Genomic DNA, 25251 nt, shown 5'->3' with positions numbered 1-25251 from the left:
TTTCTAAATTTTCTTCTTCAATTTTGAAGAGCTCTTTTTTTTTTGATTTTTGAAGGTCGCTCTGGCAACATAATGGTTGCTTTTCTTTTGCACGCAGTTCTCAAAATTTGACGTTCTTATTTCTGGACTTTTGTTTCATGACATATAATAATCTAATTCTCCATTCAAAATAATTGTACACAATTCATCTGTGGATAACCTAGCACAACAAGACTTAACTACATCTCCACCTTATTTCTCCAGTTTTCCTTAACTGTTACATCTCCACCTTATTTCTCATTTTCTGTACAAATGCCTGACGGAATTTTGTGTTCTTCAACAATGATGACGGGTTTTTCCTCTATCAGACTCTATTTTCTTGAATGGTATATCAGACACTCTTGACTTGTGAAAAAATATTCTATTACTAAACAATTTTTTTTTTGGTGAGTTTTCTTAAATTTGATGAGTGTTCAATTAAATCTTAAGTGGAAATTGTAATAATCGTACATGTATGGTGTAGGTAAAACATGTACAGGTATGATATATTAAGTAAAAAATATTTACAGGTAAATGTGGCGCAATTTCATTTCATTTATTGGCGCATTTATTGCGAACCCTATCGTAGTTTTCCATAGATTCACCTGCAAGTTACCTGTCCATTTAAACTTTTGGCAGTTCTATTGTCCCATCTAACAAATACAACAGGTATTGTTCTCTGTGTAGTTTATTCACTCAGACCTTTAAATTTCTTCTAGGAGAAATATATCACTCATTGATTAATCTACCTGAGTAAAAAATTGAACTGTCAATGAAGAAAAAATACCTGTACCAATACTAAGTAAGGACTCACAAAACTGCATGTGGTGTTGTATTTATTCGATACCTGGAGTAACTCGTTTTTAATGTGTTCAATATTACATTTGTAATACTGATTCAAAAATTAAAAGTTGATTTCTGATCAAATATTCAATATTTTTGTGTGTTTGATAAATAAAAAATTGAATATTATTATTTTTAAATTAAGGTCTTCATAAACATAAGTCTATAAATGAACAACAACAAAAACATGTAAATTCATTGGAAAATACTAAAAAATGTGTCTGAAATAAACTTTTTAGTATTAAACCAGATTTTATATTGAACAGATTGAAAATATATTAATGATAATATTGAATAAATACAATATTGCATACAGTTTATGTGAGTTATTAGAAGTATTTCAATAAAAAAAGAAGATAATTTTTTGGTCAGGTAAATTAATCAATGAGTGATATATTTCTCCTAGAAGAAATTTAAAGGTCTGAGTGAATAAACTACACAGAGAACAATACCTGTTGTATTTGTTAGATGGGACAATAGGACTTACAAAAGTTTAAATGGACAGGTAACTTGCAGGTGAATCTATGGAAAACTAAGATAGGGTTCGCAATAATACCATCAAAATAAAAGAGAGTGGCGCAATTTATACCTTTTCAAAACTGCAATTGGCGCAAATTGATTCTGCCCAACATTACTGGATATGTTTGCCACAATATTGCAGAAAATTTGCATTAACATAAGGGGAAAATATACAATCTAAACATGGCTAATAAACTTCATACTTGAATTTGGAATAGAAAATCGGCTGAATTAAAATTTATTTAATTTAAACGATGTATTTTGTATTTAGTATATAGTAGACAAGGAAGCATTAGTATAAGACCAACTAAAACTAATTAGTAGATTTTCATCCAAAGTTTTGAAAAAAATGGGGCGGGTGGGAGGGTTTAATTTTTTAAAATTTTTAATATGAAACCATTTTGTTACATTAACTTCATATAATTATATGCAAGTGTTACAATTAGCTTATATCATGTACATGTGTATACATGTAAAAAGAACCGTACATAATTTTTCAAAGTCTTAAATAAATATCTCTGATTGGCTACCACTGTTCTACATGTAATTGCTACTTTAGAAACCTATTTTCAATAAACAGTAAAATCATGGAGAAATTCATTCTTCAGTTGGACTACCAACTCCAAATCTATTTTGCTGTCTAAGCAATGGTTTGTAGTCTCCATAAAATGATGCAAATGCATTGGTATGCAACACAAGTATTATGAATGAAATGAAAACTCAAAACATTGTTGGAAATAGTAGGGTAGGTGCTTTTAAGATTCTTATGCAAGAAGCAAATATAATTATTAATGTAAATCAAGAAGTTTTATGATACTTTTCAGGGTATTGGGACAGAGGGTGTTTGGTGTTTTACAACAAAAACAATAGCCATGGGTAAATCTGAGGGCTTTCTACAACACAATGTGTATGTTTGCCGACTTTTAACTCAAACTACGGTCAGATCTAACATAAGTTTGTGCTTGTGTCAATTTTTTTAATCTGGTTATGTTTTTGTACCAATGTTTTCCACGATTCTTTCGCTTTGGAAATCATTCACAGCCCAAATTTGCTGACACAAAGTCAATGAATTATAAAAAAAATCCATGGTTTTCTAATGACAGAAATTTCCTATTTGTGACATACCACAATTTCCTTTCTTCGACACAGCGTATTACTCATAACCCAAATATTTCATGCCCTTCTGGTAAATTATCTCTATTCTCGGTAGATGATATTGTCATCATTGAGCAGCAGAATATGTCAACATAATCGTTTGAAAGTACTCGAAACAAGAAATTTGAAAAAGGAAGTTGTGAATGAAACGAAATGATTGACGATTACTGGCAACGGAAATGAACAAAATCTGGAAATCGTAAATTTTTCAAAATAAAAAAAATCGGGGCAGGACGATTTCAGAGGGGCGGGCGGGGATGAAAATCTATCAACTAATTTTAATTGGCCTAATATCCATAACAGAGTAAGTGAATGTCATTTATTGAGATCATCATGAGAAAAATTTTTAAACTATACATAACCCTTTGTGAAAACACATTTACAAATTAAGGTTAACATAAAATTACAAGATATCTTATGGGAACTTTTTGAAATATAAACCAATCCATATTTTGCAACTCACTTAAGTGAGGGAAAAACTCACTGTGCTATAGACCCAGATTCATGTTATTATCTCTTTCTTCAAACTTTTAAAGTGGAAGCAAAATATTCAACATGTTGCCTTTTAAAGTCTGTTTTAAAATAAACTTAAGTCTATTTGTATTTTATTTGTATTTTCATATATCTCCAGAAATCTGTATCTCCTGTAATGATATCACACAAGAGGTCATACATCAACATCCATTATTTGTGGGAGGATTGTGTAAAGAGTGCAAGGTCAGTAATTAGATGGAACGAACAGTTAGGTATACTTATTCTTCTTTATATAATATTTGATTTATATTAGTTACAATCTTCTATTATGCTCCAGAAAAAAATTCAGGAGCAATAGTCATTATAAGCTTTGTCTGCCAATATGTCCATCCAAATGTCAAGCTATGCATTCAGAATAAAAGTTTGTGTATGAAAACTTGAGTTACCCTTGCTTGATCAGAATGAAACTTGGAAAGGTTTTCGGAATAGTGAGTGAGAAGAAGCCTATTGATTTGGGGTTCAAAAGTTCAAGGTCACATCAATTTGCTATCATGTTGTAGTGGCAAATCATTTTAATATAAATTTTCCCCAATTTTTTATTTGTAGCAAGAATTGATAGAATCTTTCTTTGCTGTTGGAGAGGATGGCACAGGGGTAAGTATTTACTTCTAAACATGGAGTTTGACTATGTAAAGAACTAAGGCCAAATAAAAATATATGTGTGGTTCCAATAACCCGACCGACCCTAGTTAAAACCCCCTGACCTTAGAACTTTTTTTTTCATTTCTGAAAAATAAATTTTCAAACAATCAAATTTTGAGGATTGTGAATTAAAATAATTAAATTCATAGATTTCTGTCATCCGAATTTCCATCACAAGTATCTGTTATGGCTAAAATGCAAGAATTCATAACAGAATGCAACAAAATTAACTAAAAAGGTATCATGACTGTTTATTTTACAACCAAACACATGTAAAAACGGTGGACTTCCGGTTGGGGCGTGTATAATACCGGAAACAATTTTGGTAAACACACGATTTTTTTTCCGGATTTTGACATTCAAAAAAAAAAAATAAAAAAAAAAAAAAAAAATTGCCGACCTACCAACCCTATTTTTTAAAAGTATGTAACTGGAACCACACATTTATTTGGCCTAAGCACAATCGAGTAACGATAAAATATGTTATAATTAAGCCTCACATCAAATTCAAGAGTTGCATAGATTTAGCTTTGCACTTTTTTCTGTCCATTTGTCATTTCTTTTGCCACCACTTCTAAGTGGCTGGTACATATAATGATTCTGACATCTTTCATTCTATATTTTTTGTACATTTGTTTATAATTTTGACTTGAGATTTGAATTTTGGAGGTTTTTTAGGGCTTGACCAATTTTAGCTGAATTAAGACCATTGGAGTTAAAAAAAAATCAATAGAATTTGTACTTTCATATTGACACTTTTTGTATTGCCAGCAGATGGTAACTTTTATGAACCGATTAGAACTAAAAGTACTGATATATGACATATTTTATTAATATATATTTGTCAGACTTTTAGATTTCTTAGTTTCTGATCTACTGGTAATTAGTAATAGATATGTTAGTTTTCTCTTTTGATTTGTTTCATATTTTTCATCGTAGGGCCTTTGAATGCTGACTGCATTTTGGGTTTTTCTCTGTGTTGCTTGCTTACATCTGTTTCATTCATTCAGCATCTCCTTATTTTATATGCAATAGAATATCAGATATATATAATTTTTGATTAACAGATGTTTTGCATTGTGTGCTCCAGTGGTGGAAAGTTGTTCGTCTGTGAGGAATCAGAGTGCAACAAGTAAGTATTGTCAGATAAGTTTACTACCGTATTGCAGGTTATTTTCGTTGGTTGTAAAGTTTTGCTAATTTTCGCGGATAGAACAAAATCGCTGAAATAAATTCTGCCAATTTAAAAGTGTATATGCAACTGTATTGATAAAAGTTTTGAATCCGCCAAAATAATTTGTATACCTTATTCAATGAAAATCGCGAAATTTAGCACCCGCAAAAATAACCCTCTATACGGTACCGGTATTTGAATACGGCTGAAAAAATCATATTTTCATTCATTTATTAAAAAAACCTTGAGAAATAGATATGTATTCTGCAAATGTTGTGGTAGTGTAAAAACAAATATCAGAAAAAGACAATTGGGAAGTATTGTTTCAATTGTAAGGGTTATTTCAAAAACATGAAATGTAGGAACTTGTAACCAAAATAAAGAAGACCTTTCTGTTTGCATATATCTATTAGAAGTTTTATTCTGAGAAAGTAAAATTTTTCACCCTACAATTTCAAATTTTAAACACTAGTTTTCAAGCAAAAAATATGAATGAAAAGTCTTCAGAAATTTGTTGGATTGTCAGCTAATTTCAAAGAATGTATTATAAATGCATACAGTCGATTCCACTTAATTGCATACCGCTTAATAGCATAATTCGGTTAATTGCATAGTTTTCTCCTGCACAAAACCATTTCCCATTCATCTAATGTTAAATTGTCGGGTTATATGCATAGCTCTTCAAGAGGCCTTTCGGTTTATTGCATAGAAAATTATTGCCGTCTAGATATGCTTAGTTAAAACTGACGAGATTTTTGACCGGAAACGGTCATTTGGTAAGTATATTTTTCTTGAATGCAACCTTATTTTCGTTATTATTTCATATTTACTTTTGTGTTATTGAAATAAAGTTTTAAAACAGTTTCTTTCGTGTTTATATTATGGAATTTGATTTGAAAATAAACCTCGATGTCTACACAGGTAAAGTTTCCCATGTTCTATTTTAAACCTCGAGGTCATAAAAATGTCAAACAGATAATTGTTGTAAAAACACTGACCATTCTACTTCAAAGGGTGTTAATAATTGATTGGATTTAAACAATTGTCCATAGATTACATTTGGGGTTAGTTTTTAAAACAAAAACTCCTGATAATTATCGATCATAACCAATGTGAACTCTATTGGGCTTGGGGTGATCTGTATTAATGTTAATATTATAGGGCATTTACATATGGTTAAAGAATTTTATACATCAATCATTTGTTTTTAATATTTTATGAAAAGAGAATTTACTTTTAATTATTATATTTTTTCACTTTCAACACTTGTGTCCAGCAATTAACCCGTACAGGGCCCCACCATTACTGCTTTGCATATACGAAACTAACAAGTTGTTACTTCCCAACTGCATATCAACAGCAATTCATTACACATCTATTGTTAAAACAATTATAAATTGTGAAGTATTGTTTAAAAGTTTATTTTAATCAAAGCCTAACAATGTACATTGTACATATGGGTCACAGAAACAAATCTATTTTTAGAACAGTTTATTTTCGTATCCCAGGTAAAGGAAAGTCGGAATGCAAATATTAAAACTAAAACTAAATGTGTTTATAATCTTTATTTAAAGAAACAAAATAAAATAACACATATGACACTAGAGTAGACATAAATTTTTTATTAGAATAAATCAACATTCAGTATATTGTATGTGGATTACAGACGTTCATCTTTCTTCAGGGATTTCTTTTACTGATCTTTTCTATCGATGTTATTTGACTCTGTCATTTGGCATTTCGGATATAAGCATACTCCGCTTTATTGCATAATTTTGTCTGACAAATAGGCTATGCAAATAACCGGAATCTACTGTATATACTTCTATTTAATTTAGTTCATTATTTCTTTTACAGTGTATATTGCTTGGAATGTATACGACTGTTTGTAGGGGAAGACCATGTTGAAAAGGTGAATTGAAATATGTCATTGCTTTTTGTAATATAACTGAGAGTCTTTCTCAATGTTTCAATCCTGTCCTCTTTTCCTTAAATGTGACCTACAAAATTAGACTCACAGTGCCTGAAATGGCCAATAACTAGGAATGTTCTGACAAAACAAGCTGCATTTTTTTAGCAGAGGAATACTTTTTAATTATGTTAACTTTTCTGAAATTGGAAATGTCAGAAATGGGGTGAGAGGTCTTACAATTTCTTCACATTTTTCTTTAAAGATATGAACAAAATAGAGGGAAAAGGCGGTTCCAAAATGTCTTATATTGGGATCATGTGAAGACTCAAGACTATTCTGACTACGAGGACTACAGTTCAGAAGCAGGTGTCTTTTGGGCAATGTGCAGGGAAGTCGAGAGGGAAGGACTCATTGAGGAATAGAAATAATAAATTATTGGTCCTTATTTGATTTTTCTTTACTTTTTACTATAAAAACTTGTTCAAAATATTTGGGCTTGTACTATATCATTTGGGCCAGTAATCCTAAAATTTTACTTGCCCAAAAAAAAGAAATATTTTTATCCTGTTAAGATAGAATGACCAATTTTATGTTCTGCATGTATATTTACAGATAAAACAAGCTGATCCATGGAAATGCTTTTTGTGTCGTCCATATTCTCTGGAAACACATGGCTATTTAATGCCTAAAACTGACTGGATGCGTAATATTCTTAGACTGTATAACGCAGGCTATCAAGTACAGGTTTGTTATTGTATGCAAGATTTGTTCAATAAAATTTGACGATTGGATTCATTTAATTTTAGTTTGTCCATCTAACATGTTATATGGAACTTTATCTTGTTTTTAGTTTTGAGAGAAAAATATCTAACATTTTGAATTGGGATCATGAAATTTATGACTTTTGGAAATGTGTCCTGTAAAAGAGTTTAATAAAAACATGAAAGATTTTCCTCAATAATTTTTCATATGTTAAACATAATTGGTATGCAAGTTTATGTCTGTCTGGTATATGAGCTATGGCTTATCAAAGACAAATGTTTCATTGCTAAGATGCTACTGTTTAAAATGAAATGCTCAAAATTTGCAACAACTTCTAAAGGGATCATTTAACACAACATTTTTCTGGCCAATGATTGCATGATATAGGCTGTTCAAAGATCTCATACCAGTTCACATAGCCAAATGTTTTTTTACCACAAGCTTTTGTAACATTTCTTGGGGAGTAGAAAATGTAAAAATAATTTGAAATGAATCAACTTCTGAAATCTATGTTTCACAATAAAACAAAATTTCTTTTATTTCTTACAGGAGCAGGATTTGAGTTACCTCCTAGTAGGAGAAAAGAAAAAACTAAGAGTTCTCTCCCTGTTTGATGGAATTGGAACTGGTTTGTATAAAAAGTTGTTAGCCTTAGAACAAATGGTTAAAGCAAGTGTATTTGGGCAAGGTGTATCATAAAAGGAAGAATTTGGAATACACCTTATTGCTATATGCCTGCCATGATTGGACATCACCAAAATAACCCTTAAAATTTTGTTAAATGGAAGAAAACTTGCAATACTGTAAATTCAGAAAATATTGCGAAAAATGTGACAGGATTATAATCGCAATAATTTAAACTCACATTTTGAAATTTTGTATATGAATTAAACAGGATTTTCTCAATATTGCAAAATTAAAATCGCAATAATAAATGCACGCAATATTTACTGAATTTATTGTAGTTGAGTGTCCCAAAATTTCAAATTAAGTGTTGTAAATTCCAAACTTAATAAAATTCTTTGCTTACAAGAATCAGAAAACTATCTATTCAACTTTCTGTTTTAAAGACCTTTTGAGATCTTCTGATTTAGTCGATTTTGATACACCTGTTCAAAAATTTACAGGCTGAAAGGAGCAGGGGCAATAATTACTTATTCTTTTACCGTATTTTTGTAAAGAGTCTTCTGGTGGGGCCTTTGTAATGTACTGATACATCTAGTTTTATTTTTGTTAAGTAAATGATTTTCTATGTAAAGTTTCTATTGACCACAGGAAAGGTGATATTAGATTCATTAGGACTGGACGTTGAAGTATACTACACTTCTGAAATAGACCAGGATTCCTTACTAGTAACATCCTTTCATTATGGTGATACTGTGACTCCTATTGGGGATGTGACCAAATTAACTGAAGAAAAGGTAAGATGTCCAACATTGTTGACAGCTCATTAAAATAACTTGTTTTTATCTGTAACAATCCAGATAAGATTTGTTTGCTCAGTTTATGTCTTCTACTGGTAATATGTGGCCCTCTTTCTTTTTCATTCAAGACATATGAGTAGCACCCTTCTCTGTTATAAAGTACTAGTTTAGAAGTAAACTAATTATTTTTGGATGTAAGTGTTGTTACATTTATTGATTAGTAGACTTCTATTATTGTTTTCTATTAATATTGTGATTATTATTGATGATTTGAACTATAATTGTCTTGAGGCAGAAAAATGTGTTCCTTTAAATACAATGTGTGATGTTTTTGATTATACAAATTTAGTAAAAAATGCTACATGTTTTACACAAAATTCACCCCCAACCCTTATTGATGTAATACTTACCAATAGACCAGAGTACTGTCAAAACATTACAAATTTCTGTTGTGGTCTTAGTGATGTCCAGAATATAATTTCCTTTCAACTTAAAGGGCATATCCCTAAATTTAAGAGAGATCTTATCCAGTACAGAAGTTTCAAGGATTTTGATAATGAACAATTTATTAAAGATTTGCATGCATTAGAGCTTGAAAAAAATATTATTCAAACTTTGAGAAAGAATTTCTTATTGTTGTTGACAAACATATTGTATCACCTGTACCTTACATGAATAAGAACTTAAGAAATGCAATTTATAAAAAAAAGAATGTATTATAATAAATTCCAGAAATGTAAAACTGATGCAAACTGGGAAATGTATAGAAAACAAAGAAATCTTATAACAAAAATGAAGAAAAATTCTATAAAAACATATTTTTTTGAAATAACAGCTGGTGGACCAAAATCAACCACTTTTTAGCCAACAATTAAACCATTTTTTATCAAATAAAGGTATAAAAACAAATAACAACATAATTCTGTGTGAAAATTATAAAATAGTCAGTGAACCTCAGGAAGTCTCTGAAATATTTAACAATTTCTTTGTAAATGTTGCTAAAAACATTGGAGACAGTAGTAAAAAAATTGACAAAAACCATCCAAGCATTAAACAAATTGAGAAGAACAGAATAAATAAAGAAGAACTAGTTTTTACACCAGTAACAGATGATTTTGTCAATAAACAGATAAACAAATTAAATGTAAAAAAGGCTACAGGGTATGATGGTATTTCTTCTAAAATCATAAAGCTAGCACAATCAGCTATTGCAAGTCCTATTAAAATGTTAATTAATAAATCTTTTGAAAACTTAAATCTTCCCAGAAAAACTTAAATCTGCCCAAGTAGCCCCAATTTTCAAAAAGAACAACACCCTTGAAAAGGTAATTACCGTCCTGTAAGTGTGCTAACAGCTATTTCAAAATTTCATGAGCGAGCAATTCAAGATCAAGTAATGGAATTTCTAAAAACATTTTAATCCCCTTTTGTCAGCTTTTCGTTCTGGTTTTGGTTTTCAAACAGCGTTATTAAAAATTATAGAAGATTGGAAAAAAGCTCTCGATGAAAATAAATATATTGCTGCCATACTAATGGATCTATCAAAAGCCTTCGACTGTTTACCCCACGATTTACTTTTATTAAAACTAGAGGCTTATGGCGTCTCTGAAAGCTCGTTAAAATTATTTAAAAGTTACCTTGTAAATAGGAGGCCACGTATAAAGATTGGCAACACTTACTGTTACTGGGAAATACTAATAAAGGGGGTCCCTAAAGGGTCAATTCTTGGTCCAGTGTTGTTTAATGTCTTTATAAATGATATTTTCTACTGTGACAAGACAGTACAATATATAATTATGCAGATGATAATACCCTGTCTTACTGTGACAATAATGTAGATAATTTAGTAAAAACACTTGAAAATGACAGTGAAAAAAATGATAAAATGGTTTTCACAAAATTTAATGAAAGCAAATCCGGATAAGTTCCAGGCCATTGCTATTGGGAAAAAGACTAAAAATTATAATTTAACTTTTAATTTAGAAGGCAATAAATTTCATGTGATGAAGATGTTAAACTCCTTGGTGTAACGATAGATTTTGAACTAAATTTTGATAAACATATCTTACAAATTTGTAAAAAAGCTTCTAAACAACTAAACATTCTTAAACGTATTGGCAAATATCTAAACAGGTTGGGAAGTCTAACAGCTTACTACTCTTTCATTCTTTCAAATTTTAATTATTGTCTGGTAATTTGGCATTTCTGTAGTGAAAAAAATATGCAAAAAATTGAAAAAATACAGGAAAGAGCTCTCTGCTTCATATATAAAGACTATATAAGCAGTCATGAAATTTTACTTTTGACTTCTAAACTTCCATCTTTAAAAATTCGCAGACTTAGAACCATTGTAATTGAAACATTTAAAATTGTACACAAGAAAAGTCCCAGTCATCCTCATGACCTAATAAATATTAAAACTCGACATAATTTTAGATCTAAGGAAACAGCTGACATACCAAAAGTTATAACTACAAGATACGGGTTAAAATCATTTGGTTTCAGTGTTGCACAATTATGGAATGAGCTGCCAAACCACATAAGACAGGAAAATTCTTTAACTCAATTTTCCAATCTAATACAGAACTGGAATGGCAGCTCATGCCAATGTAATGCATGCCATTAGTGATTTGAGCATAGCTTTGCTTCCCCCCTTTTTTTTTTAAATACTAAAATTAGCTAGCTATGATTTTATATTTTTATCTGCATGAACAGTATTATTTTATTTGCTTATGTCATGTATTTGCTTTTAATATCCTACTGTAATGTATGTATGTTTGTCTTAATATGTGTGTTTTGTTATATGCTTGTGTGTAATCTATTGTAATGTCGATTTTGAAAGCTCACTTGAGCTTGTGTTACTTTGTTTACTATGTATCGACAATAAATAAAACTTTGATTTGATTTGATTTGATTTGTTACAGTTAAAAGAAATTAGTCCAATAGACTTGGTGATTGGTGGATCCCCATGTAATGATCTGTCTTTAGCCAATCCAGTTAGAAAAGGTTTTTCTGATTTCAGTAAGTCATGTTTTTTTTAAAACTAATTAAATTTAAAAATATCATAATATGTAGGTACAGATATTTAACTAGACTAATGTGCTGTTGCATTTTGTGTAGGGTGCTTTTAACGTCATACATTGTGTTGCAGTGGTGAAGTGTAGGGTCAAAATCATTAAAAATAAATCTGCCAAATTTTCATTAAGCTATAAAGGTTTGACAAAAGTAATTAATGGGTAACAAACTTTAACCTCTGACTGTATCTTCTTGTTTACTTAAAAAAAAAAAACTAAAAAAAAACCATTTATCTATTAAGTCTGAAAAAACTGGATACTGTCTTTTGGTCATTAAACCTATCTAGTTTTCTGCCTTTGACATAAATTGTCAGCAGAAGATAACAAAACAAAAATAACCCCACAAAACAATACTCTTAAAATGTCTACTAATTCTCTTTAAAGATAACAACTCAGTCAATGCTCTACTTTTTGTCTTAACAAATCAAACAAACAAGCTAAACTGTATGATGCATAATAAACAAGCTGAGAGTATAATGCATAATTTCTTTAGACATATTTGTTATTCTGATCAGCTAAGAGGCATGATGTTTTGTGAGCAGTTTCTCACAGCATTGCTTGTATTATGTCTTTTCAGGCAGCACAGCTCTTTTGTTCTTTGATTATTTCCGTATACTAAGATATGTTCAAAATTTATCTGACGGCCATCATGTCTTCTGGCTGTATGAAAATGTGGCTTCAATGAGAAGAGAATATTCTGACGTTATATCCAGATTTTTACAGGTATTTAAAAACGCAAATAGATGATTTTACACACACATGCACCCACAAATCAGTCCAGTAACAAAAGATTTGGAAACGCAAGGAAGCTGAGTTGTGACGAGGTTGCAGAAGTGTAATAATACGCCTGGTTTCAACATTTCATATTTTGGAAAAATCTTTTGAACTGTAATTATTTATTTTTTTACTAAACTTGGTTTGATAATAACTGATAGGATGAGAATAAACCCTATTGGTTTTCAAGGTCACAGAAACTAGTGAATGAAGAAAATTTTGGTTTCCTAATATTATCTTTTGAACCATATGCCCTACTTTTACCAAACTTTTTCGATAATGCCATTATGCACCAGTGAGATGAGAACATCACTATTGATTTTAGGATCAAATGGTCCCTTCAATTATCCATAGTTAAAATTAATGTAAAATTTTAGGAAATCCTTAACACGAGCCTAGCAGCTAACAAAAAAATTTATGCAGGCATGTGAGTAAAAACTGTACTTGTTGCATTTATTAAAGAAATATTTGATATTATTTGTTTGTATTCTTCAGTGCCAGCCAGCATTATGGGATGCCAAGTATTTTTCAGCACAAGCCAGGCCAAGATATTTTTGGGGCAATATTCCTGGAATGTATAGGTAAGAAATAACCAAGAATACTTGTGAAAGATGAAATGCAATCAAAACCCTATTGTACTGACTTTATATCTATATCTTCTAAGGTTTATCACTACTTTTGATATACACACAATATAGTGCATTTAATATAACATTTTATCCATCCTGTTTCTGAATCGGTGGGGACATTTTGTTTGCCAAGTGACAATGTGGGGAAGTGGGGTTATGAAAGCATGCTCACAAGGGTTCTTTGTGGAGAAGACTTCATAAGTATGATTTACGTGTCGAATTCATTTTGCTTTAATTTAGCAAATAGAATATGTTTAAACTAAACTAAGGGTTCTTTAATTATTAACTAAATAACATTGTCATGAATTGTGATTGCAATTATTTTCACAAAAGGCATACTTTAAATTCCTAAGTCAAATTAAAGAGTCTAAAAAATGGGTTTTCAAACCTTTGTCACTAAAAACTGTTGCATAGTGCTTTAACTTTTAAATTTGTACACTCATTATAGAAAATTCTGAGATGAAGACAGTAATGACTTTACTATTGTGAAAGATTATATTCACCTTATGAAGTTTTTTGTGGTTTTTTTTTCTTCATACCTCCAGTTATCTTTTTATTTATATTTTGTTGTTGGGTTGCTGCCTCATCACTGCATATTTTACCTAGCCATCTGTATACTTATTACAGCACACCAGATTTATCCGATATCAAACTTACTGCAGACCTAGATGATATTTTGTCTAACAAATGCAACAGAAAAGCTACAGTAAGTTTAACTCATCATGAGAAATAAGGGGGGTTGAGGTATGAATATCGGCATTCATGTTTATGATGTTAAAAAAAATTGACCGCCCATTGGATGGTTGCAAGGATGAACTGACTAGACTAGTCCATCCTTGCAACCATCCAGTTTCTGTTTCTGCAATTTAACTTTAGTTTACCTCGTGTAATTTGTGTTGTCAGTCATTTATCATTCCAAAGTTATGTCCCTTTTGAACTTGAAAAATTGCAAAGCTTGATCTGGGGCATTCATGTCCTCCAACACATTTTTAGCTCAATCAACCAAGATGGCCGCCATGGCTAATAAATAGAACATAGGGGTAAAATGCAGTTTTTGGCTTATAACTCAAAAACCAAAGCATTTAGAGCAAATCTGACATGGGGTAAAATTGTTTATCAGGTCAAGATCTATCTGCCCTCGAATTTTCAGATGAATCGGACAACCTGTTGTTGGGTTGCTGCCCCTGAATTGGTAATTTTAAGGAAATTTTGCTGTTTTTGGTTATTTATCTTGAATATTATTATAGATAAAGATAAACTGTAAACAGAAATAATGTTCAGCAAAGTAAGATTTACAAATAAGTCAACATGACTGAAATGGTCAGTTGACCCCTTTAGGAGTTATTGCCCTTTATAGTCAATTTTTAACCATTTTTCGTAAATCTTAGTAATCTATTACAAAAATCTTCTCTGAAACCACTGGGCCAAATTAAACCAAACTTGGCCACAATCATCATTGGGGTATCTAGTTTAAAAAATGTGTGGCGTGACCTGGTCAACCAACCAAGATGGCCGCCACGGGTAAAAATAGAACATAGGGGTAAAATTCAGTTTTTGGCTTATAACTCAAAAACCAAAGCATTTAGAGCAAATCTGACATGTAGTAAAATCGATTATCAGGTCAAGATCTATCTGCCCTGAAATATTCAGATGAATCAGACGACCTGTTGTTGGGTTGCTGCCCCTGAATTGGTAATTTTAAGGAAATTTTGCTGTTTTTGGTTATTATCTTGAATATTATTATAGATAGAGATAAACTGTAAACAGCAATAATGTTCTGCAAAGTAAGATTTACAAATAAGTCAACATGACTGAAATGGTCAGTTGACCCCTTTAGGAGTTATTGCCCTTTATAGTCAATTTTGAACCATTTTTCGTAAATCTTAGTTATCTTTTACAAAAATCTTCCCCTCTGAAACTACTGGGCCAAGTTCATTATAGATAGAGATAATTGTAAGCAGCAAGAATGTTCAGTAAAGTAAGATTTACAAACACATCACCATCACCAAAACACAATTTTGTCATGAATTCATCTGCGTCCTTTGTTTAATATTCACATAGACCAAGGTGAGCGACACAGGCTCTTTAGAGCCTCTAGTTTTCTTATGTCCTTTCATAAAACCATTTGAAAGGACTTGGTGTATAATACGATGACACGTGCCATCTATTCAATTTCTGTTTATTTTTATATCTCATTTTATATATTTATGTAATGAGGCACGTGTTCTATTTTGACAGGAACATTTAATAAATGATTTTGCTAATGTTCTATCCAAATATAATTAGGGCCCCGCCGACGGCGGGTCGCCCTATAGTGGTCCGTCCGTAACACTTTCATGTCCGCTCCATATCTAGAGAACTGTTATGATTTCATACTTAATACTTAACATGATTATTAACCAACACCAGAGGGTGTGTCATGTTGTATGTACAACTTCCTAGGTCAAAGGTCAAGGTCAAAAACTTTGGTTTCAGTTGACAACCCCGTGTCCTGTGGTGAAGATCGTGTCCGCTCCATATCTAGATAACCATTATGATTTCAAAGTTTATACTTGACATCCATTTTAACAACCACCAGAGGGTGTGTCATGATGTATGTACAACTTCCTAGGTCAAAGGTCAAGGTCAAAAACTTTGGTTTCGAGTTGACAATCCTGTGTCCTGTGGTGAAGATCGTGTCCGCTCCATATCTAGATAATCGTTATGATTTCAAAGTATATACTTGTCATACATTTTAACCACCACCAGAGGGCGTGTCATGATGTATGTACAACTTCCTAGGTCAAAGGTCAACGTCAAAAAAACTTTGGTTTCAGTTGACAACCCTGTGTCCTGTGGTGAAGATTGTGTCCGCTCTATATCTTGAAAACCGTTATGATTTCAAATATTATACTTGACATCTATTTTAACCAACACCAGAGGGTGTGTCATGATATATGTACCACTTCCTAGGTCAAAGGTCTGTCTGTCTGTTGGTCTGTCCATCGCTAACAAATTTGATCCACATTATATTTTGAGAGGACAGCTGTTATTATTTCATACTTTATACCTGACAAACATTTTCAACTTAACATATATATCAACCAACACAAGAGAATGTGTCATAATGTATGCATCCTAGGTCTAAGATCAGTCTGTCGGTCTGTCCATCTGTTCGTTGTTTTTAACAAATTGTGTCCGCTCTACCTCTCGAGAACCATTAATATTTCATACTTTATACTTGGTGGGTCATAATATATTGAAGGCATAATTCTAAAAATATGTGACAAATATCAATTGGGCAGCACCTTTAAACATATTGTTCAAACATCAATCCATATATCCAGAAGTCACCTTAGAGTAGTAATCAATGAGTTCACATCATGCAGTCATATCACTATTATACTATGAAAGTAAGATGAGAATATTTATCAGTTTTAACTTAAAATCTTAGATCAAAATCACACATGAGACTATGTAATAACTTCAAATAATGCTTCATATCAGATTATCCATACAACTTATTTACCCCACGTTATTGACAGCGGGGCCCACAGAGATGGCTCCCATCTCAATGATATCTAGTTATATATATATATGTAAACCTTCAAAATGATCATTAAATATTATGCCCAGTGTGCTATATTATAAGATTGTAATCTGCAGAAATAAGACGTTTTGTTTTTAAATTCCTATAAGATTTAATTAAGTTTTAATAAGAATAACTTGAGAGTGTTTCTACCCGGATGTATTCGTATATTACATGTAATTGTGCTGTTCAGTATTAATTGCTTAAAGTCCTGGTTAATAATATATTTACTAGATTTTACCGTTTTCCATTAAGTGGGGCGAGTTGGCAGGAGTAATATTAACGGGATTAACCCATATACAACGGGATAACATCTTTTTCCATAAGTGGGGCGAGTTGGCATTACTAAATTCAGCCTGGTTAATAACATATTTATCTAGATTTTACCGTTTTCCATTAAGTGGGGCGAGTTGGCATTACTTAATTCATCCTGGTTAATAATATATTTATCTAGATTTTACCGTTTTCCATTAAGTGGGGCGAGTTGGCAGGAGAAACATTAACGGGATTTAACACATTTCACAAGTGTTGCGATATTTTTAAAAGTGGGGCGATTTGGTAAACCAGTTTGGGGCGGTTTTTTTTTAATGGGACGAGTTGGTGAAAAGTGGGGCGATTTGGTAAACCAGTTTGGGGCGGGTTTTTTTTAATGGGACGAGTTGGTGAAAAGTGGGGCGATTAGGTGTGGGGCGATTTGCCAGTGGGGCAATTTGTTATGATTACATCCGCTGCATCATCGTCAATGATATCATCACACATCATTACATGTGCCTGAATCTGTATAAACAGTTTACTAATAAACTTTTTTGTTTGTTATTTGTCTTAAAATTGACACGAGACGACAGCGTAAAGTACTCCTCCGTGACTTCATGGATACCTGTAAACAATTTCCATGTGCTTTATCATTAAATGGTGACATGAACGCTTGACGAGAAGCTAAGAAAAACCGAACTTGAAATGCGTAATTGACCCAGACTTTAAATCATTTCCAGAAAGGACCCAAAGTTCCGGATCGCGTCAATAGAAGTATTAAAAAATAATTCTTCAAATTTAAAGCAATAAAATTTTCACAGTCGGGAGGATTTTCAAGGGTCGGTCGGTAAACTGCAAACAAACAATATTTTAATTTAAGCCTTATATGTATGAAACTAGAATATAAATACAAATATCACTTTTTTTTAGCTGTGAGATATTACATTTTCACAATGTATCTAAAATAACAAGAAATGAGCAAAACTGCTCTGGAAAAGGATAATCAGAATGTCGCCCACCTCAAGTTAGGCTCAATTTCTGTTCAAGCTGTGAACTTTAAATGTAAAGAAATGTACAGAAAGGACACGGCATAGATGGCAAGATTTGCCAAATTCTGTATAACAGTTCACTTCAGGGATTATTAATCCTGTTAATGCTGGAAGAATACCCATATGAAACTTTAGTATTGTTCATTGCATTGAAAATCTTATAGAATGATTTCTTTGACCATAAATATTTAATTTTAGGTAAAGATAATTCGTACTGTTACAACAAGACAGAATTCTTTGAAGCAAGGAAAAAATGATGCTTTCTTCCCTGTAACTATGAATGGCAAAGATGATATTATCTGGATTTCTGAATTAGAACGGTATGGCTGGTGACAATGTATGATGTACCATGATGGTCACCTTGACATTTGTAAATACTTAATCTTGAAGTAAAAAAGAGCAGTTCTTGCAAAAATGACCAACTTTGAAATTGAAATTATTTATTAATCTTGCATTTCTGACTTTTATTCAACTATTGCAATAAAAGTCTGTAATATAAGCATATAATATAAATAAAATTAAAAGATTGTGAAGGATACAAGATTTTTGAAATTTTGTCAGAAAAATATATAAGTGTTTTGACAAATAACTTTCGTGCAAAAACGCTAATTGTAAAAATTCAATTTTTCAGAGTTTTTGGATTTCCAGATCATTATACAGATGTAGGGAACATCCCAGTTACTAAACGTCGACAGATGATTGGGAGAGCATGGAGCATACCTGTTGTGAAGAAAATTCTTAATACTCTTACAGATTTCTTTGCTGTCAGGAACGTGGAAGAAAGTCCTAAAGTATAAATTTATATTGGTCTAAGACTGTTGAATTAAATTGGAGACTTGTTTTATTTTTATTTTCCTGATGTGTATCCATGAAAATAAATGAGGGTTTACACAATGTTTTTTTATATCACATAAATCAACTCTATATGCAATTTGATAATTGTCAGATGTGACAGTGGTTCCAAAGTAATGTGACTTTACATGTTGTTAAAATATGATGCCATCCCAAATGATATTTCTGGTGTATATTATGTAGATCTTTAGGAAATGCTTATGCAATGTTTGATGCAACTAAAAATATGAACTCTTTTTTAAATTTTGGATTTTTTTTGTGTCCTGCTAATTTTATATCCCCCTTTTCAATTTGTCGAAATTAATCTGTGGATATAAATATGTACCTATGATGCATCTTTTTTTTATAGACAAGTAATGTAAAGCATGAAATTTTTAATAGCTGTATGATTAGAAAGCTGACTGTATTGTATAACTTTTAAAACATTTAGGTTTTGTCATTGATTTATTATAAATATTAAGTTTTTTTCTTAAGATTGGATGAAAGGCTCATTAATTTGTTATATTGCCGATATATTTTTGTTTTGATATTCTTACAAGTTTCTAGTTATTAAAGATTGTATGTTATATATATTTGTTTGGATATTTTTACAAGTTTCTTACTAAGGTTATATTTTTTCTACGACCGCAAAAATTAAAAAAAATTTGGTCGTATATTGGTATCACGTTGGCGTCGTCATCGTCCGAATACTTTTAGTTCCAAAATTGAACTTTGTTTGATTTCATCAAAAATTGAATAATTGGGGTTCTTTGATATGCCAAATCTAACTGTGTATGTAGATTCTTAATTTTTGGTCCCGTTTTCAACATGGTCTACATTAAGGTCCAAAGGGTCCAAAATTAAACTTAGTTTGATTTTAACAAAGTTTGAATACTTGGGGTTCTTTGATATGCTGAATCTAAAAATGTACTAAGATTTTTGATTATTGGCCCAGTTTTCAAATTGGTCTATATTAAAGTCCAAAGGGTCCAAAATTAAACTAAGTTTGATTTTAACAAAAATTGAATTCTTGGGCTTTTTTGATATGCTGAATCTAAACATGTACTTACATTTCTGATTATGGGCCCAGTTTTCAAGTTGGTTCAAATCAGGATCCAAAATTATTATATTAAGTATTGTGCAATAGCAAGAAATTTTCAATTGCACAGTATTCAGCAATAGCAAGAAATCTTCAATTGCATACTGTGCAATAGCAAGAAATTTTCAATTGCACAGTATTGCACAATAGCAAGAAATCTTCAATTGCACAGTATTGTGCAATAGCAAATATTTTCAATTGCACAGTATTGTGCAATAGCAAGAAATATCTAATTGCACAATATTGTGCAATAGCAAGAAATTTTCAATTGATTGGAGTTATCTTTCTTTGTCCAGAATAGTAGTTGAATCAACTTAAATCATTGTTTTATACAATATACAATGTATATTCACTTTTACTACCAACTGATAAATTAAAACAATCTTTACCATTCAGAGATAACAAGCACCTTTTGTTACATTTTAATATTTTATGATGCATTTAAATGAGTAGTAATTGTTGCAAACTCCATTAGAAATTTGAATTGAGATCAGTTTTGAAAAAAGGGAAAGGGGGATGTGGAAAAAAAAAGGGGGGGTAAATTTTTCTCATTTCAGATTTCATAAATAAAAAGGAGATTTCTTCAAACATTTTTTTGAGAGGATTAATATTCAACAGCATAGTGAATTGCTCAAAGGCAAAAAAAATATTTTAAGTTCATTAGACCACATTCATTCTGTGTCCGAAACCTATGCTGTGTCAACTATTTAATCACAATCCAAATTTAGAGCTGAATCCAGCTTGAATGTTGTGTCCATACTTGCCCCAACCGTTCAGGGTTCAACCTTTGCGGTTGTATAAAGCTGCGCCTTGCGGAGCATCTGGTTTTATCTTTGTTTGGATATTCTTGCAAGTTTCTAGCTTCTATTGTGTTTAAGAATATTTGCAGAAGACTAATTTATATAGAATTTTTAGTTCATTCTTCAGTTACAAGTGTTTAGCTGGGCTAAAGCCATTATTTTTGGTTTAAAGTCTATTAGTACTTTTTTAAAATCACATACCTAGTTTAGATAAATATAGGCATGAATGATTGAAGTTTCGTTTTTAATGCCCACCTACAATAGTAGAGGGCACTATGTTTTCTGGTCTGTGCATCTGTTCATTTGTCTGTCTGTCTGTCCCGCTTCAGTTTTTATACGACCGCAAAATTTGAAAAAAATTTCGTCGTATATTGCTATCACGTTGGCGTCGTCGTCGTCCGAATACTTTTAGTTTTCGCACTCTAACTTTAGTAAAAGTGAATAGAAATCTATGAAATTTTAACACAAGGGTTATGACCACAAAAGGAAGGTTGGGATTGATTTTGGGAGTTTTGGTCCCAACATTTTAGGAATTAGGGGCCAAAAAGGGCCCAAATAAGCATTTTCTTGGTTTTCGCACTATAACTTTAGTTTAAGTTAATAGAAATCTATGAAATTTTGACACAAGGTTTATGACCACAAAAGAAAGGTTGGGATTGATTTTGGGAGTTTTGGTTCTAACAGTTTAGGAATTAGGGGCCAAAAAAGGGCCCAAATAAGCATTATTCTTGGTTTTCGCACAATAACTTTAGTTTAAGTAAATAGAAATCAATGAAATTTTAACACAATGTTTATGACCACAAAAGGAAGGTTGGTATTGATTTTGGGAGTTTAGGTCCCAACAGTTTAGGAATTGGGGGCCAAAAAGGGACCCAAATAAGCATTTTTCTTGGTTTTCGCACCATAACTTTAGTATAAGTAAATAGAAATCTATGAAATTTAAACACAAGGTTTATGACCATAAAAGGAAGGTTGGTATTGATTTTGGGAGTTTTGGTCCCAACAGTTTAGGAATAAAGGGCCCAAAGGGTCCAAAATTAAACTTTGTTTGATTTCATCAAAAATTGAATAATTGGGGTTCTTTGATATGCCGAATCTAACTGTGTATGTAGATTCTTAATTTTTGGTCCCATTTTCAAATTGGTTTACATTAAGGTCCAAAGGGTCCAAAATTAAACTTAGTTTGATTTTAACAAAAATTGAATCCTTGGGGTTCTTTGATATGCTGAATCTAAAAATGTACTTAGATTTTTTATTATTGGTCCAGTTTTCAAGTTGGTCCAAATCGGGGTCCAAAATTAAACTTTGTTTGATTTCATCATAAATTGAATAATTGAGGTCCTTTGATATGCCAAATCTAACTGTGTATGTAGATTCTTGATTTTTGGTCCCGTTTTAAAATTGGTCTACATTAAAGTCCAAAGGGTCCAAAATTAAACTAAGTTTGATTTTAACAAAAATTGAATTCTTGGGCCTCTTTGATATGCTGAATCTAAACATGTACTTAGATTTTTGATTATGGGCCCAGTTTTCAAGTTGGTCCAAATCAGGATCCAAAATTATTATATTAAGTATTGTGCAATAGCAAGAAATTTTCAATTGCACAGTATTCAGCAATAGCAAGAAATCTTCAATTGCACAGTATTGTGCAATAGCAAGAAATCTTCAATTGCACAGTATTGTGCAATAGCAAATATTTTCAATTGCACAGTATTGCACAATAGCAAGAAATATCTAATTGCACAATATTGTGCAATAGCAAGAAATTCCAATTGGATTTCAATTGGAGTTATCTTTCTTTGTCCAGAATAGTAGTTGAATCAACTTAAATCATTGTTTTATACAATATACAATGTATATTCACTTTTACTACCAACTGATAGATTAAAACAATCTTTACCATTCAGTGATAACAAGCACTTTTTTTTACATTTTAATATTTTATGATGTATTTAAATGAGTAGTTATTGTTGCAAACTTCATTAGAAATTTGAATTGAGATCAGTTTTGAAATAAGGGAAAGGGGGATGTGAAAAAAAAATTGCGGGGTCAATTTTTTTCATTTCAGATTTCATAAATAAAAAGAAAATTTCTTCAACATTTTTTTGAGAGGATTAATATTCAACAGCATAGTGAATTGCTCAAAGGCAAACAAAAATTTTTAAGTTCATTAGACCACATTCATTCTGTGTCAGAAACCTATGCTGTGTCAACTATTTAATCACAATCCAAATTTAGAGCTGAATCCAGCTTGAATGTTGTGTCCATACTTGCCCCAACCGTTCAGGGTTCAACCTCTGCGGTCGTATAAAGCTGCGCCCTGCGGAGCATCTGGTTTGTATTTGGTTACGGAAGATTTTGATGAAGTTGAAGTCCAATCAACTTGAAACTTGGTACACATGTTCCCTATGATATTATCTTTCTAATTTTAATGCCAAATCAGAGTTTTGACCCCAAATTCAGGGTCCACTGAACATAGAAAATAATAGTGCCTGTAGGGCATCCATGTACTATGGACACATTCTTATTAGAATTGTACCTGAGGGTATCTTGAATAAACAGTTTTGTCTGTTACAGGAGTAAATTATAAATTTTAACTTTCATAATAAAAATGTAACGATTTTGTTGATAGATTTGCTTAGGTTATTTACTTTGTACTATTAACAGTGGTCATGCAGCAATTTAAATGTAAGAATCAAAAATTTTCATTCAAACCAAGTAAACAACCAGGACAGAACTCTTTTGCTGTTTTTCAGTTTATTTTTTTGGTTTACCATAATTTGTATTTAAAATTTGTGGTCTTGTCATATAAATGTAATAATTTTTAGAATGATTTTGTATTTTAGTAAGATTTTTTTTTTTTTAATGATTAAAACATTATTTGTTACATATGCCAGGTGCATTATTGTTAAATTTTATATTTAATTTGTTTTTGTTTTTGTTGTTATTTTCAAGGAAATGAAAATTAAAAAAGTAAACTCTTTGTCATATTTTATTTCATATACAACAGCACAAATTTCACATAGAAAAGAAGCATGAACAAAATAGTGTGTTCAATATTTCTTGCATGAAAAGGAAGGAAAACTTTAACCAGACAGATCTACACTTTGTTAATTAATTAACTTTAAAACCAGAGTATATTTGTGTACTTGTTTTAAGTTAGAAACCATTTCATGTTAATACAAATATGAAGATGTGGTATGAGTGCCAATGTGACAGCTCTCCATCTAAGTCACAATGGCCAGCTTCATTTGGCAACCGAGTTCTGAAGTAGATGGGATTGACATGGTCATATATAACACCTGTTATGATTGGATATAGCTTTCCTGCCATTAGAACTTGAATTTGAAATTAAACATATTCAGAGTAGGGGCCTTGTACTCCTGGTAGTCTAGAGACCTTACTCTTCAAAATTATTTACTGTTCATCTGGCTCTCTAGTTAGAACTCAGGTTCCAAATGATGTCGGCCAATGTAAAAAGTTAAAGTTTAAAATTGACATTTTTCATTTTTGCTGTTCATGAGTTATGGCCATTGATTGATTGATTGGAAAATGGTGCTTTATGTCTACTGGTAGTAAATGATGAACCAAACAACCAATTCTTTTTAAATTTAGATATGCTGTAACTGATAAAAAATGTATGTCAATTTCAATATTAACAATTTTCAATTTTTACATGTGCTGTTGAGGAATTGATGTCCTTTATTGATCAGAAAATAGCCTTTTCTGATGACAAAGTTTAGGTCAAGTTTCCCTGTATGTTGCTCAGGACTTATGGTCATTCGATGCTTCAACAATGAGTTTATGACATTAACAAATTAAATACATTTGTTGACAGTTACCTCTTGTTTTATCTTGCTTGAATCTGTACCTTACTTTGACACAATCAACCTTAGAGTGGGTATTTAAACTAAATGACAACATTACTGTCTGAAATGACCAAGTTAACAGCTTTTCCTTTTTTTATTGGGGACATTGTGTTTGCGAGATAGATCACTTAGAATTCTTTGATTTAGACATGTTTGTGTTTTTGGCTATAATTTTGAAAACAATAATAGATAATCATAACTGGGAGGCAAGCTACATATGATAAATTATTTGGTGTTGATTGGGTGGCTACTGTGGCACATAGATTTCAATTGAAGCCTATGTGAAATCACATTTTCATCATCTCTTCTGAAACTAGATGACC

General features: G+C 31.4%; 1 protein-coding gene across 2 annotated transcripts in view; it reads left to right on the top strand.

The window, feature by feature from the left end:
* Positions 1–19641, top strand: part of LOC139517271 (putative leucine-rich repeat-containing protein DDB_G0290503) — a 69588-nt gene extending 49947 nt beyond the window's left edge. The window contains exons 11-23 of one of the 2 annotated variants that reach the window (XM_071308161.1): positions 3167–3252; positions 3616–3663; positions 4779–4843; positions 6743–6797; positions 7410–7541; positions 8109–8187; positions 8835–8980; positions 11908–12004; positions 12635–12780; positions 13327–13412; positions 14088–14166; positions 18528–18649; positions 18961–19641. In XM_071308161.1, coding sequence (XP_071164262.1) covers positions 3167–3252; positions 3616–3663; positions 4779–4843; positions 6743–6797; positions 7410–7541; positions 8109–8187; positions 8835–8980; positions 11908–12004; positions 12635–12780; positions 13327–13412; positions 14088–14166; positions 18528–18649; positions 18961–19126 — 1307 coding nt within the window. In that variant the 3' untranslated portion in view covers positions 19127–19641. Of the gene's footprint in view, positions 1–3166; positions 3253–3615; positions 3664–4778; positions 4844–6742; positions 6798–7409; positions 7542–8108; positions 8188–8834; positions 8981–11907; positions 12009–12634; positions 12781–13326; positions 13413–14087; positions 14167–18527; positions 18650–18960 lie in introns of both variants that reach the window. The other variant, XM_071308162.1, reaches the window with a different exon arrangement.
* Positions 19642–25251: the final 5610 nt, after the last annotated feature.

This window comes from Mytilus edulis, chromosome 3 (assembly GCF_963676685.1).
Source record: "Mytilus edulis chromosome 3, xbMytEdul2.2, whole genome shotgun sequence".
Lineage (NCBI taxonomy): Eukaryota > Metazoa > Mollusca > Bivalvia > Mytilida > Mytilidae > Mytilus > Mytilus edulis.
This window is presented reverse-complemented; position numbering and strand designations above follow the sequence as displayed.